The sequence below is a fragment of the Petromyzon marinus genome, chromosome 37 (assembly GCF_048934315.1).
Source record: "Petromyzon marinus isolate PM22_M1 ecotype Great Lakes invasive population chromosome 37, UKy_Petmar_22M1.pri1.0, whole genome shotgun sequence".
In the NCBI taxonomy this organism is placed as follows: domain Eukaryota; kingdom Metazoa; phylum Chordata; class Hyperoartia; order Petromyzontiformes; family Petromyzontidae; genus Petromyzon; species Petromyzon marinus.
Window position 1 is genome coordinate 14559623 of NC_133703.1, and position 15909 is coordinate 14575531.

Genomic DNA, 15909 nt, shown 5'->3' on the forward strand with positions numbered 1-15909 from the left:
ACATTCTGCGACGAATACAGTTATTACACTGCGTGTGCATCATGCGCAAGAGCGGGTCAAAGATCAAAGATCCTCCACCGGGGCTCTCTGGTCAGTGTTTTCTGGTTACTGACTTCTGCTGCCCTTTCCTATGCGATGTGAGTCCGCGTCGATGGCACACATCCCTTCCACACATCTCCAAAGTCAGCGGAGGCCGACCTTTATCATTTGAGGCCAGACACGTGCCACCACCGCTGATGTCAACGCTGCTGAAGTGTAACTTTTGCCATCATTTGCCTCTCTCTTACCTTTGCCCCCCTCCCAACCCCACTCCCCATTCGTCTCTCATCCTCCCCCACACCCATTGTTTTCTCTCACAGTCCGAGCTGCTGTTGCAACACCAGGCCAACCCCTGCATCGTCAACAACAACAATAAGACGCCCCTCGACCTGGCCTGTGAGTTCGGACGTCTGAGGGTGAGTGGACGCCTGCTGCATTGGCAGACACGGATATGTCAAAACACACCGTACCATGTATGTATTTTTAACCTTTTTCGCGCCGTATGTAGCCAACCGTGCTAATCGGAGGTGCAGGGGAAGGACAATAAACTAAACACTGAAAGCAATTCTACAGAAATGAGTTTTCATTCTAGATGATTGAACAGTGCATAGTTCCAGTGGCTTCCGAATATCAGAAGGAGGAGCATTCCAGACGGCCGCAGCTGCGCATCTGAAAGCACACGAAATGTGAAAAATACCACGTTTTCTTTCACGTCCATGTCAGCAGCAGAAGCACCATCAATTCCCCATGGAAGCCCCACGTGGCTATGAGAGCTGAACTCGGCTTTTTAACTGGTTCAGTGGCAAGCGCGCACTAACCTAGATTCTGCACAACATCTCAATTCCCGCTCTGCAAATGCACTTTGATGCAGGAAGCCCAGGCATACGGATAAGATAACAGCAAGTGAGGATTTCATCTGCTTTGTGGGCATCAATCATCGGTGGCGGTGTTCTTTGAAGATGAACATGAACACAAGAAAGCACGTGTATGGTGTACCATGGCCGGGAAGCCCCATTGAAAAATGTATCAACGTGGCCTCACGGGCAGCTATCACAGGAAAAAAAGAAGTCGGAGTTCTCTTGAGACCGCCGTCTGAAGGAAACCTCCTTAAGTGAAGTGCAAAGACTTCTGGAGATCGAGGCGGCCTCGACTGCCCTCGTATCAGAACGGGGATGGAGATTTTTCTCACAGATCTCTGTACGTTTACAGTGCCATCCAGTGGGTTCAGAGAAAACGTTAGACCTGAGAAGGCTTTGCAAAGTTAATTCTCCCGATGGGGGTTCAAGATAATCATCGTGCCGTGTCACGCGTGAGGTTCGGGAGGGAGACTCGACGGATACCTTCTTGCACAGGTCCATCTGAGAAGGTAACAGGCTTCCAATTCAGTTTGTATCTTATCTTGATGTAATGTATGTACCGCCGTAACCAAGGCGCTGTATGTTGATCGGGTTTTGTACATGTCGTCTGAAAAGGACGAAGAAAAATAGATGTTAATATGATCCAAGATGAAATAATAACTTGCAAAATAAACAATGAAAAATGCGTTAAAATAAATGAAATAACGCTACGTGTCCTTGACTTTTGAGCCACGCCATATACAGTGAGGGAAAAAAGTATTTGATCCCCTGCTGATTTTGTACGTTTGCCCACTGACAAATAAATGATCCGTCTATAATTTTAATGGTAGGTTTATTTGAACAGTGAGAGACAGAATAACAACAACAAAATTAAGAAAAATGCATGCCAAAAATGTTATAAATTGATTTGCATTTTAATGAGAGAAATAAGTATTTGACCCCTCTGCAAAACATGACTTAGTACTTGGTGGTAAAACCCTTGTTGGCAATCACAGAGGTCAGACGTTTCTTGGAGTTGGCCACCAGGTTTGCACACATCTCAGGATGGATTTTGTCCCACTTCTCTTTGCAGATCTTCTCCAAGTCATTAAGGTTTCGAGGCTGACGTTTGACAACTCGAACCTTCAGCTCCCTCCACATATTTTCTATGGGATTAAGGTCTGGAGACTGGCTAGGTCACTCCAGGACCTTAATGTGCTTCTTCTTGATCCACTCCTTTGTTGCCTTGGCCGTGTGTTTTGGGTCATTGTCATGCTTGAATACCCATCCACGACCCATTTTCAATGCCCTGGCTGAGGGAAGGAGGTTCTCACCCAAGATTTGACGGTACATGACCCCGTCCATCGTCCCTTTGATGTGGTGAAGTTGTCCTGTCCCCTTAGCAGAAAAACACCCCCAAAGCATAATGTTTAAACACGGCGAGTTGAGTTGATGCCAAAGAGCTCCATTTAGGTCTCATCTGACCACAACACTTTCACCCAGTTGTCCCCTAAATCATTTAGATGTTCATTGGCAAACTTCAGACGGGCATGTATATGTGCTTTCTTGAGCAGGGGGACCTTGCGGGCGCTGCAGGGTTTCAGTCCTTCACGGCGTAGTGTATTACCAATTGTTTTCTTGGTGACTATGGTCCCTGCTGCCTTGAGATCATTGACAAGATCCTCCCGTGTAGTTCTAGGCTGATTCCGTTCTCATGATCATTGTAACTCCACGAGGTGAGATCTTGCATGGAGCCCCAGGCCGAGGGAGATTGACAGTTCTTTTGTGTTTTTCCCATTTGCGAATAATTGCACCAACTGTTGTCACCTTCTCACCAAGCTGCTTGGCAATGGTCTTGTAGCCCATTCCAGCCTTGTGTAGGTCTACAATCTTGTCCCTGACATCCTTGGAGAGCTCTTTGGTCTTGGCCATGGTGGAGAGTTTGGAATGTGATTGATTGATTGCTTCTGTGGACAGGTGTCTTTTATACAGGTAACAAGCTGAGATTAGGAGCACTCCCTTAAGAGTGTGCTTCTCATTTCAGCTCGTTACCTGTATAAAATACACTTGGGAGCCAGAAATCTCTCTGATTGAGAGGGGGTTAAATACTTATTTCCCTCATTAAAATGCAAATCAATTTATAACATTTTTGACATGCGTTTTTCTTGATTTTGTTGTTGTTATTCTGTCTCTCACTGTTCAAATAAACCCACCATTAAAATTATAGACTGATCATTTCTTCGTCAGTGGGCAAACGTACAAAGTCAGCAGGGGATCAAATACTTTTTCCCCTCACTGTATGCACATGTGCGCATATGTTGAATTTCTTTCGCACGCCATACGCAGCCAATCGCGCTAATCGGAGATGCGGGGGAAGGACAACAAACGAAACACAAAAAGCAGTTCTAAATAAACGAGTTTTCAATCTCGATGATTTAAAAGTGCACAACTCCAGTGGCTTTCGAATATCGGAAGGTGGAGGTCTCTCATGTGTTTGTGAGATTTTACCGAATGTCGTTAAGAATGGCGTCCGACATTTCGCACCGCGAGCTGGGAAGCTGCTTCAGGAGCTGGCTTGGCTTTCTGAAGAGTCCTGTTCGGGACGAAGCTGAGGAGTTTTGGCGGCAGTGGGCAGGCTGACGGACAGAAAGGTGGTCGTGGCCCAGACCTGTTTGGCCCTCTTGGGACAGTTGCTTCAGAGAAACAGGCTCGGCATAAGTGGCTAAAGCCAAGTGTTGTGAGCGGTAAAATCAATTTAGATCACTGAATCTTGACGCATTCTTTCATCCCTGTTAAATGTTAAATGTATAAAACACAGCAATTTGGAGGGCAGCTCATCTAGAAGCGAATTTAAAAGAGTAAATTGACGACAAATTAAATTTCTAATTGACATTCGTCTTCGCACGCTGTTTGCGAGGAGTCACTGCTTGCTTTGTTTTAATTCAACAGCTGGAAATGAAAGCTCTGTGCGAGAGCATTTTGCCCGACGGATCTGCGTCAAAGCAATCTGACCTCAAAAGGGCCCCTCTTTTAATTGACTCGCTTCGCTTATCGGGCAGCGGGGCTGTTTTAAAGCGACGTCGATCAATCCCCCATTGAAGGCAACCGAGTGTGGAGTTTGCGCGCGGTAAAAAAAAACGAGCCTCGCCTGCGAGAAACGACCGCCGGTCCTTGAGCGTGTTTTCTCTTTTTAGCTGCCCGGGTTTGGGTGCCCGTTCAGAATCGCGGCGGCGCCATCCAAAAAAAATAGGGGGGTGGGGGGGGGCGGTTTAGGGAGACGAATCCGCCCGCCAAGGTGAAGGGGCAGCTTGCTTTGTTTCTTCTGAAAATGTCCACTCTCGCTCGCCGCCTCCGACTTGCAACGGGGATTTCCCCTGACCCTCCGCTCGCCGGCTGAAATGGAAAGTTGTCCATTTAGACGCCGGCGCGCACGGATATAGGAGTGGCCTCGTGCGTGCCCTGCTGCCGCTTATTTTGAAGGTCCCCCTCCGGGAGGCGCGGCATTGCGAACCTCTCCAATTAATGTCGCACTTATAGATCAGGCAAGTGTGCCCCCGTTGATTGTTATCAATCGTGAACGGTCTCGGGAGACCTCCGCTCGTCGTGAGGGAGTGTTCTGTTGAAGGAACGTGCTTTTAACAACAACAAAAACTATCGAGTATCGTTTTTTGATTGGTTATATTAAAAAAAGGAACATTCTATTCTGTCTCATCTCGCTCACGATGGCAATGTGCTCGAGAGCTAAATGCCATTGCTGTATTCTGCTAGCCGTGACAAGAGGTCTTCAGGAGAGAGTTAATGTGGTTTTGCTAATCCTCATTTGAAGGAGTGCAGACTACAGTGCTTTACTATAGTTTGGGTTGCATGGTTAGGATCAAACTATTGTGACTTGTCTTTAATGTATCTTTATGGGTCTCTATGGGCTTACTATATGGTCCACAGTTTGGATATCATGGCCACAATCGCACTACTGTGGCTTGATTTTAATTGTCCATTCATGAAGGAGAAGTGTGCATCGGCCTGTTGATGTTCTGATGCTGTTGATGGATTCCATCAGTGTCTGCAAAGGGGATTGTCAAAGCCAAGACTTGTGTCAGCTGAAATCCATTTCCGTCCATGTAATAGCAAATTTCCCCTCTCAAGTACCGGCTGGAGGCTCGAGGGGAGTGCGACGCCATGACGGGTTTCACGTTTGCACCCCGTGGGCTGAGTGCCGAGCAAAGCTCCAGCAACGTGCGGCTCCCAACCGCCACGTGCCACATTTCACATCATGGCGCCCTTGCCTTGCGAGCGGAGACGCGCGGACCCTAGACGTGTGGGCGCCGCAGTGGTGAGATGTTAACTCCCTCGCCTGGTCTACAAGAGGTCGTGGGTTCAATCCCGAACCTGACGCCTGCTGTATATTAGGGGTTTGCATGTTCTCCCCGTGATTGCCTGGATTTTTCTCCAGGTCCTCCGGTTTTCCCCTCCACATTTATAATCAACATGTGTTAAGAGCATTTGGCTGCTATACAGTAAATGTCCACGTAAGCCACTTCGTTGAGCTATCATTTGTGGCCAGTTTGCTCCTAAAAGAGAGCTACAGTGAGGGAAAAAGTATTTGATCCCCTACTGATTTTGTACGTTTGCCCACTGACAAAGAAATGATCAATCTATAACTTTAATGGTAGGTTTATTTGAACAGTAACAGACAGAATAACAACAACAAAATCCGGAAAAACGCATGTCAAAAATGTTATAAATTGATTTGCATTTTAATGAGGGAAATAAGTATTTGACCCCCTCTCAATCAGAAAGATTTCTGGCTCCTAGGTTTCTTTTATACATGTAACGAGCTGAGATTATGAGCGCAACCTTAAAGGGAGTGCTCCTAATCTCAGCGTGTTACCTGTATAAAAGACACCTGTCCACAGACGCAATCGATCAATCAGATTCCAAACTCTCCACCATGGCCAAGACCAAAGAGCTCTCCAAGGATGTCAGGGACAAGATTGTAGACCTACACAAGGCTGGAATGGGCTACAAGACCATTGCCAAGCAGCTTGGTGAGAAGGTGACAACAGTTGGTGCAATTATTCGCAAATGGAAGAAACACAAAAGAACTGTCAATCTCCCTCGGCCTGGGGCTCCATGCAAGACCTCACCTCGTGGAGTTACAATGATCATGAGAACGGTGAGGAATCAGCCCAGAACTACACGGGAGGATCTTGTCAATGATCTCAAGGCAGCTGGGACCATAGTCACCAAGAAAACAATTGGTAACACACTACGCCGTGAAGGACTGAAATCCTACAGCGCCCGCAAGGTCCCCCTGCTCAAAGCACATATACATGCCCGTCTGAAGTTTGCCAATGAACATCTGAATGATTCAGAGGACAACTGGGTGAAAGTGTTGTGGTCAGATGAGACCAAAATGGAGCTCTTTGGCATCAACTCAACTCGCCGTGTTTGGAGGAGGAGGAATGCTGCCTGACCCCAAGAACACCATCCCCACCGTCAAACATGGAGGTGTAAACATTATGCTTTGGGGGTGTTTTCTGCTAAGGGGACAGGACCATGTACCGTCAAATCTCGGGTGAGAGCCTCCTTCCCTCAACCAGAGCATTGAAAATGGGTCGTGGATGGGTATTCCAGCATGACAATGACCCAAAACACACGGCCAAGGCAACAAAGGAGTGGCTCAAAAAGATGCACATTAAGGTCCTGGAGTGGCCTAGCCAGTCTCCAGACCTTAATTACATAGAAAATCTGTGGAGGGAGCTGAAGGTTCGAGTTGCCAACCGTCAGCCTCGAAACCTTAATGACTTGGAGAAGATCTGCAAAGAGGAGTGGGACAAAATCCCTCCTGAGATGTGTGCAAACCTGGTGGCCAACTACAAGAAACGTCTGACCTCTGTGATTGCCAACAAGGGTTTTACCACCAAGTACTAAGTCATGTTTTGCAGAGGGGTCAAATAATTATTTCCCTCATTAAAATGCAAATCAATTTATAACATTTTTGACATGCGTTTTTCTGGATTTTGTTGTTATTCCGTCTCGCACTGTTCAAATAAACCTACCATTAAAAGTATAGACTGATCATTTATTTGTCAGTGGGCAAACGTACAAAATCAGCAGGGGATCAAATGCTTTTTTCCCTCACTGTATATAGCTCAGTGGGCCTACCTGTTAAAATAAAAAAATGTTTAGTTTAAGTTTAGTTTCAACACTGAAGAAGATCTTGCGAAAGACCTGACAAAGTGATTGTACATTCAATAACGGATAACAACATTATAACTAACGTACACTAATGATGGTCGTTATGACTACAATTCTGTATTTTTAAATGCTTAAAGATAATGACGTGATAGACGTGTTTACTGCATTCACCAGATTATTATTACTACACTTGTTTACCCAGGAAAGCTTCGCTGAGTCTCAAGACTCTTTTTCAGGAGGATCCTGCCAAGTTTTTCGCAGCCGGGTTGTGCGATGTGTCCGTGTGTGGGCCTTACTTGGCAAAATAAAAAAATTTGGAAATAAAAAAATGAGATGGATAAAATCAGGATGAGGCACTGTCTCCGTGTAAAAGGGCAAAACCCCGACAGGACATGCTTTCTCCAGTCCCAGCGACCCGGGAGACTTCTCTCAAGTTCCTGAGTCATCCCTCTCAGTTAGGGGAAGAGCACTCCTTCTCCTCTGATGCCCCCCCCCGCCCCCCCAATAGTCCGATTCCGATTCTGTCTGGCGCTGCCTTCCACTGGCAATCTGTGCCGTGAGCTCCAAGTTCAACTTCAGGAAGCGATTTCACCGTGGCTGTAGGTTCTTCTCTCGATAACACCCCGTTAAGGGCAGCCGTGCACCGCGCACAGCCCGCTGTTTTTGGTCCCCAGAGAAGCCGTCGCATTTGGATGCTCTGTAAATGCACGTTGGAATTGTACCGCGTCGCGCGAGACGACAGTCAATCGGGGGACGTCGAAATGAGGTGCAGTGCAGCGTTGGACTGACGATGCTGACGATGATGCTGATGATGATGAAGATGTATATGACCGGACAGAAATAGCGTGAACATTGCCTCTTGGCAGGCAACACCCGTGGGTTAATCGCAGTGTCACCCGGCTCATTCTGAACGTGGCACGCGTGTTTCAGGCGTCAGACGATCCGCGATGGGAAAACGCCGTGAAGAGAGCTATTCGGCCGTTGGCGAGGGTTTGGTGAAGGTCGCGCCATTCGCCGGGTTCATAGCCCAGTGTGCGAACCACTGTGGCACCGCGCAAATCAATCCATGTATATATATTTTTTCTAACATTCAAATATGATGCTGTAATAAGTTATTAACCAAACCAAGCTACACTGAATAATTGAAACAAATTTGTGCATTCAGCACCGTTCCCTGCGCGTGAGCTGAATGATACCGCTCGCTTGCCTCGAAATATACGTATTACATGTCTACACATGCATTAAAAAAAAAACCTTAACCTGGCAGAGTGTAAGTAACAACAGTTGTGGGCAAAGTCAGCGCAACAGAACAAGCGCGGATGTGCTTTTTATTCACTTTGCCCATTGCCTGTTGAGCGAACGCACAAATTGGTGTGCGAATTGATGAACGACGCACGTTCGTTCTTCCCTCATTAGGACTCCGTTCCGACAGCGACAGTTTGCGAGGCGCACGACGGTTTTTACTTCGCCCCCCCCCTCTACCACCCCAGCTGCCCCCCCCCCCCCTCGCTGCCTCTTCCCCGAGCACCCAGCCGAGGCGTCGTGAGTTTTGATTACAATCGAATCGCAATTAGAAACTCCGGGCTGCGGGCGCGTTCGCGGGTGCTCTCGCTTCTCCATCTGCTCGCTCGCTTTTGCTTTAATTTTAGTTTGCCTACAAAACAAATGTCAATAATTCAGCGGGAGGGAGTTTCAAAGTGGCAGAGCAAAAAAACAGCTCTCTTCGCTCCGTACTACAAAGGAACCGGTATATTTCACGTTCATTTATTCCTTATATCCATGCCAATTGCCCATTAGCTTATTCGTCACATGATGTACCTCAGCCAATTGCTACACACAACAGAGAGCCTTTATCTTGGAAAGCACGTAAACAGAATCCCTGCTTGTGCTTCCACTTCACCTGAAGCAGAATGTTGGCCATCAGAATGCCCGAGCCTTGCAAATAAATTCAGAGTCTTTAACGTTCCCTCCATGGCACGGGGGTAATGATAATTCCTTTATTTAACGTAATCAAAACCTCGCCGAGTCTCCAGACAATCGGGCAGGAGCGAGCTGATTTGGATTTCGTCGAACTCAACGTATGCATGTCTAGCGAAGTACAATCGCTGCTTTCTGAAACCTCACATGAGTAATTGTTTAACAGGTGGCGATGTTTGTAAATTATTTTATTTCGGCACGATTGAATAATTTTCGTGTCGTGTGACTGTTGAAAAGCTTTTTTTTTCTTCCTCCCGTGTGACCGCGAGGACTACAGCTCCTCGGGGTTATGAGCAAGCGTGAAGGATCTCTTTGTATTATTAACGGACTGCATATCTATTCCGTACATGCCTCGGTGACCTGAAAATGTGTCTTACGAGTATGGAAAACCCAACTGAATAAAAATTTAATTCAACATTTTTGAAGGCCCTTTCATGCAGTCACACGAATACGAACGAGCTAACAAATTCGTTATTTTCACCGACGAAAAAAATTACCCACTCATCATTCCTACACTCGAGTGATCAGAAATAATGCTCTAAATTACTCTCGATATTGAATATTCCGCTGTGTTGGATTGATTTTATACTGGCTCGGCTTGAAGACCTTTTTATTATTAGCATCTTTTTTTACTGCGCAGAATGTATGCTTGGGCATGTGCGCACGGGGAGTGGTAGTGTGTTAGTATTTCAGTGGATAGTACACTCTGAAGTAACACTCACCTTCAGGCTACCTGGATTCAATTCCCGTGCATCTGCACCTCACCCAAGTTGCTTAAGGATTATTACCTGGCCATCATCGCCAAGTGCCCTGTGATGGTATGTCAAGTCAGCCGGGTGGTTCGGTGGTAGAGTGTCTGGCTTGCAATCATTGGGGGAGGGGGACGGCGGGGCTGAGAACTGATTCAACCTTTCATGACATCGCTCGGGGGCCGATCAAATTAATACCACTTTGTGGCAGAAGTCAACTGCGGAAATCCTACGGACAGACTCGACCCACCATTAGAGTGGGGAATTTCCACCTCTAGCTCAGGGCTGTAATAAACAGGATGTGAGTGAGTGAGTGAGTGCTGCCGCACGCTCAGTTGAGTGGGAAATCACTCTCGGTGGGGGGGGGGGGTCCACTTCAGCCAGGCCACAGAGTCGTTGCCCTGACGATGGCCCGCATGCTGGCCACGATGGGGGCTAACAGCAGCAGCACTTGCGTGCTCCCACCCTCCTCTCTCCGCACGCGCGAGACACTTGCCCGGGAGGAGAAATAAACATTTCATCTCCCTTTTATTAAATGTAGGCTAGAAGGTTAAAAATAAGACTAAACAACCCGTGTCTACGTTATTTAATTTCGAATATTTTTTTGTGGTAATCATCTGTTAACCCCATGTACTTTCCTGTATTTGTAACCTTACTTTGCCGCTGGTTCACCCTCTTCTGCGGTGGACTCACACAGCAGGGCATCACCGTCTACCCAATTCACCCAGAATGCACCCCACATCCAATCACATCTTGGAAGCTAAGCACGAATTGAGCCAGTCATTGTGCTTGGATGATGGGCGACCAACCCCGTACTGATCTATCGTGATGAAGTACGGTCAAATAACTCCCAGGGACACGCACGGCTATGGGAGGTCCTCATCCATCGGTGGATTGACAAAACGGGGCGATAGATGTTCGTGTATACCCCAATTGATCTTGCGGTCGTTTTATTGCGAGTCAAACCCTGGGACCCAACAGGGGTCGTTCCATGGAAAGACTGGTCCCCATCATGGAAATGTGGGAATGGCACCAGAGGCTCTGAAATGTTTAGATAAATGAACATGGTTCAAAATTATTATTATTTTTTTTAGCAGAGAATCTAATGGTTGGATTGCATGAAATTAAATAGTTACTTCCTTGTATTGGATGTGAAATCTTCACGGATCGTTTCCGCGAGACTCCATCTACCCCACCCTCTCACTCCTCTGCACTTATTCCACCCCCAACACCATTCCTCCCCTGGAATTCTGGCAGGGTCGTTAGAATAAAATGACTGTGCTTGGGAAGAGACATTTTTCATTTTAAATCCGAGTGATGAACGGACGAACGGACGGATGAATGGACAGATGAATGGACGAACAACTTACGATTTTATGCGTACGTTTGCAGTACAACATTGCATGTCCAACTGCCTAACATTGTCCCAGAACAATTAACCGCTGACACAGTATGTGTGGATTGCGTTACTGTAATCTGCTCTGGACATTCACAAATCTGACAGTTTTAACGTATGTATGGCATGTTCAACTTCTTTCCAAACTAAACAATTTTTTTTTTTTATTTTACCCGGTAACGCCCACTGAGCTATAAAGCTCGTTTTCAGATGCAACCTGGCCACAAATGACAGCGCAATCAAGTGGCTTATCATGTGGAAACTGAGAGCAGCCACAAACTCGAAACGCGCGGTGATGTTGATTCTAAATGTGGAGGGAAAAACCGGAGGACCCGAAGAAAAATCCACACGGCCACGGGGAAAACGAGCAAAATATACAGGCGTCGGGGTCGGGGTCGGGGTCGGGATCGAACCCACAACCTCTTGGATACCAGACGAGGTAGTTAACATCTCGCCACCGTGGTGCCCCCAAACCGTGCTAATTGGAGGTGCCGGCGATCAAAGTAATGTGGCAGTATGCACCTTGTTTTTGTCCAGTGACACATTCGCACGCCGTGTCACTCTCATTTTCTGTAGATGTTCACGTATCTGACCTTTTTGTCATATCCGAGTTTGGCTGCTACTCTGGATTCGCACATGCCGTAAAGCCACTTCGATGAGCCATCACGTGCAACCAGGCCACCTCGGAAAAATAAAAGCCCATCGCTCGTTGGGCTTTTTCGCGGCAAAACACAAAGCAGCTTCGTAAAACCGCCGAGCCTCCGGGGCAGCTGGACTGCGAGCGTCGTCTCACCGGCACCGCTCGTCCCGGCCTCACGGTCCGTGCCCGTCTCCCCCGCGCAGGTGGTGAAGCTGCTGCTGAGCAGCAACGTGTGCCCCACGCTGCTGGAGGGGCGTCCCCACGACCCCAGCCACCCCAACAGCACCAGCGCGCTGCACCTCGCCGCCAAGAACGGCCACGTCGACATCATACGGTAACGCCCCGCGCCCCCCCTGCCGGGAAACCACGGGGCCTCCGTAAGGTCGTGCTGCGCTCCCACCGCCACCGCTGGTTGAGGGGGAAGCCCCGGGCCCAGGTTTGGCGATCTGGGCCCGGATTTCCACGGTAAGCCTGCTGGGCTAAGCCCGCACCGGCCCCGGGGGTCATGTGCCTCGCATTTAAGGGAGCCGCGCGAGTTATTTAGTTATTTCAGGGCCGCCCTGGAAATTCGTTGTGACATCGGGGGGTTTAAAGTGCATGGGGAGATGTGTGCTCAATGGCAGATCTCTCCCATAGGTCAACTTGACAGCCTTGTTTTTCTTTTTAAAGAAGCCTCAAAAGAAAAACACGTTGGAAAATGACAAAGGTAATAGGAGCTATGTTGTGATAGCGTAATATAACCCAAAGTAGTATGGTTAACCGTGGTAAAAATAAAGCTAATGATGGTCCCTTTCCTTCGGCCATTGATAGGCTAAGGAAGGGATGGGGCAGGGCATAGGAAGTGGGGAGTACAAAGTGCACACAACCGCGCGCACCTCCGATTAGCACGCTTGGCTACGTACGGTGCGAAAGAAGTTCAACATACACGCATACAACCACACGGTTCTAGAAGCATCGGGACAGCATTGAGACACGTTTAGCCATCTCTGGATTAGGCCACTGTGTCCCAGGTCTGTTTCTAGTATTCGTGGGAACATAGCATTATTTCCAGAGGATCGTATATGAGGCAGTTATCATGAGTCAAACTGGCTGAGTTTCAATGATGATGTCAAAATAATGGGAAAACGTATTTTTTTCCATTAAGTCAAAATAGGTTTAAAAACAAACACATCTGTGATCTATATCTTCTACTTATAAAGCTGTTTCAATGCATGTATGCTCGTATGTTGAGCTTTTTTTGCACCGTACGTAGCCAACCGTGCTAATCGGAGGTGCGGGGGAAGGCCAGAAAACTAAACACAAAAAGCAGTTCTCAAGAAATGAGTTTTCAATCTAGATTTGAAAGTGCATATCTCAAATGGCTTCCTAGTATCGGAAGGAGGAGCATTCCAGACGGCCGCAGAAGCGCATCTCAAAGCGCACGATGCGGTGACCCTCTTTGTTCAATGGTTCGCTAAAAGCCGCTGCGAGACTGACCGGAGTTCACGTGATGGTTTAGTTCGTGTAATGGTTTAATATTGAAGTCGCTATGATCATGCGGTTGTGTCACCGTTCTTCAGTTCCTATCCGCTAAGTGGCTCTCTGTTAGCTTAGCGGCCGTCGCTTTGTAATGGCGTGAGTGGGTCGAGGCTGTAATGGCATGATGGATGAGTAGGCGTGATGGTGGATGAGTGTGTCACGCATTGACAGGTACATAAATGAGTGAGTGGATGAATGTTGGTTGGACATGTGGTTCCATTAACGGACCAACACCACCACCATTATCATCATCGGGCCCCTATAATCAAGACCACCATTCGCATTGCCCTTTCACTTCATCATTGGCATTGTCATCATCAACAACGCCCGTTTGGATAGTATCGCTCTTAAGTGTTTTTCTTACAGCGTTTTCATACTTATTTCTTGTGATTACTTTCTCTGACATATCCATGTTACAATCTTTTGTGGTTTCCATTTGCATAAAATGTTTCCTGTAAACTGCTTTGAGGCAACCCTCTCGCGAGAGGCTCTTTCCCAAAAAAATATCGATTGAATGATCGACATTCATATTATACACCCGTTACTCATCCACATCCGTGCCTTATCCATTGCGAATCTTCATCAGCCCTCGGTCCTGCTGAGCGTACGCCTCTTCGGTTCTCGAGGCGTGCACAATGCGGGAATGTCGATATAATGCAGAGACAGTGGTGACATTTTTTTTCAAAATAGTGTCCTTCAAACCTCTCCGCTCAGAGGAAGCACGTCCAGCCATCATGCTTGTTAAGTGAGTGTTAAGCAAGGCTTGCACTAACTGCCCCATCCATCATATTTTTCATACACTTTGTTGCTCACCTTTATACGGCCACGTTCCTTAGGTCTTTTTTCTCTCTCGCCCAAATCAAGCCCGTGTGGTACTCACCCTGGTAAGCGCTGACACGTGACTAATTTAAACTCAAGCTGGTGTTAGGATAAGCACGGTTTGCAGTCGGTGTAATTGATTGATGCTCAAGGTAAAAGTGAAATCCCAACGCCTTTGATGATTTTTTGCATTTGAAAACATTCCATGGAGTCATCTGCCCAAGCACACGAGTCATCCGGGAAAAAATACGGTGATTCCGGGAATGAATTTTCATTCCGCGGCAATAGATCGGTGATTTAATCCTGTCGATATTGCATTCTATTCTCACGCTGCAATAAAGTGATGGTCGGCAAACTCAAACAATGTCCGTTATTGTGCAATAATGTGGGCGCTTCTTCACTTCCACTGATCTCAATGCCTGAAGCAATCTTCCCATTCTCTCCATACTTCTAATTGTCATACACAGTTAAAATATACACGGCTAATTATATTATTATAATGACTATTATGATTGTACCTCTACACGTTGCCTGCCTCGGAGTGAGGTAAAAGCGCAGCTCTGAAATTTCCGGCTCATGCTACTGCTGATGGAAGGTTCCTCCACTCAAGCGAACGTTAGACCCCCCCCACCCCCCCGCTCCTCTTTAGGGTATTTTGGCCTACTCTTCCACCGGTGGTTAGACGTCTTGGTAGAGATGGGGAGTATACCACACTTTATTACACCCACCACGTGACCTGCCAATCAACTAATTGTGGCGGCCGGATGCACGCTGCCGGGTGGACGGAGGCAGAGGTGAGGACATAAGAAACCTGCGCCATTTATTTTGAACTCAAATCGTACCAGCGACCGCTCTGTACGTACGTACGTACGTTGAACTTCTTTGGCACCGTACTAATCGGAGGTGCAGTCCAGCGCGCCAGCGCGAGACGTTACACCACGGCAACGCCCTTGCCCATCGCGCTTTTTAATGAATGTTCATTTCAATATTCTTGCACCTATTCATGCGTTTGCTCTCGCTCGCGCTCATTACGCATTTGCCCGCCATGCTAGAGTCTGGAGATAGCGCGGAGTCGGGAGATAGCATTTCACTCTGACATTTTGCGAAGCCGGGTTTTATTTATGGTCAATTGTGTTGCTGTTGACTTGCCGATCAAAGCAACACGCTTGCCTTTCGTGTAACGTGCGATGGAATTGAAGGCGCCTAAAGATAAAATGCATTTTTACAATTACCATATGCATTCATCAATGCAATCCCGGAAAGCACCTTCCTCCCAGAATTGTAATACATATGCAAACGCGTAAGATTCCTGGGTAACGTTTCAAGAGCAGTCAAATGTGTGCATGCGTGCTCTGTGCAAACGCGCACACGCGTGCACATATTGCACGCGTGTGTGCGCATAGGTGCACAAGGAAGATCTCAAATTAACTTGATGAACTTACAAGGTCAAGTGCAGTTAGCGAGCAGCTATTAAGGCCGGTGTAATACACAACTCACTTTTGTCTCCCCAGTGCTGAAGTTTACACACTAGGAGGGACTCGTTTTTAAGTCTGAGCCATACTTGGGGTGGCCCCAGAATATGTTCACATATCACTTGTCACTGATGTGCATGACCAGAAATTGAACCCACACATCCATTCAGCCATTTATATGTGCAGTTGCGTGCCCAGCAAATTCGTTTAAATCATCACGCAGAAACCATCATGCGAACTGCAGTCATCCTCGCAGCGGATTTTG

The 15909-nt window shown here is 47.3% G+C and overlaps 1 protein-coding gene across 7 annotated transcripts in view; it reads left to right on the forward strand.

The window, feature by feature from the left end:
- LOC116949707 (caskin-1-like) overlaps positions 1–15909 on the forward strand; it is a 416361-nt gene that overhangs the window by 323187 nt on the left and 77265 nt on the right. For all 7 annotated transcript variants that reach the window (XM_032967321.2, XM_032967318.2, XM_032967319.2 and 4 more), the window contains exons 5-6: positions 360–455; positions 12039–12169. In XM_032967321.2, coding sequence (XP_032823212.1) covers positions 360–455; positions 12039–12169 — 227 coding nt within the window. The remainder of the gene's footprint in view (positions 1–359; positions 456–12038; positions 12170–15909) is intronic.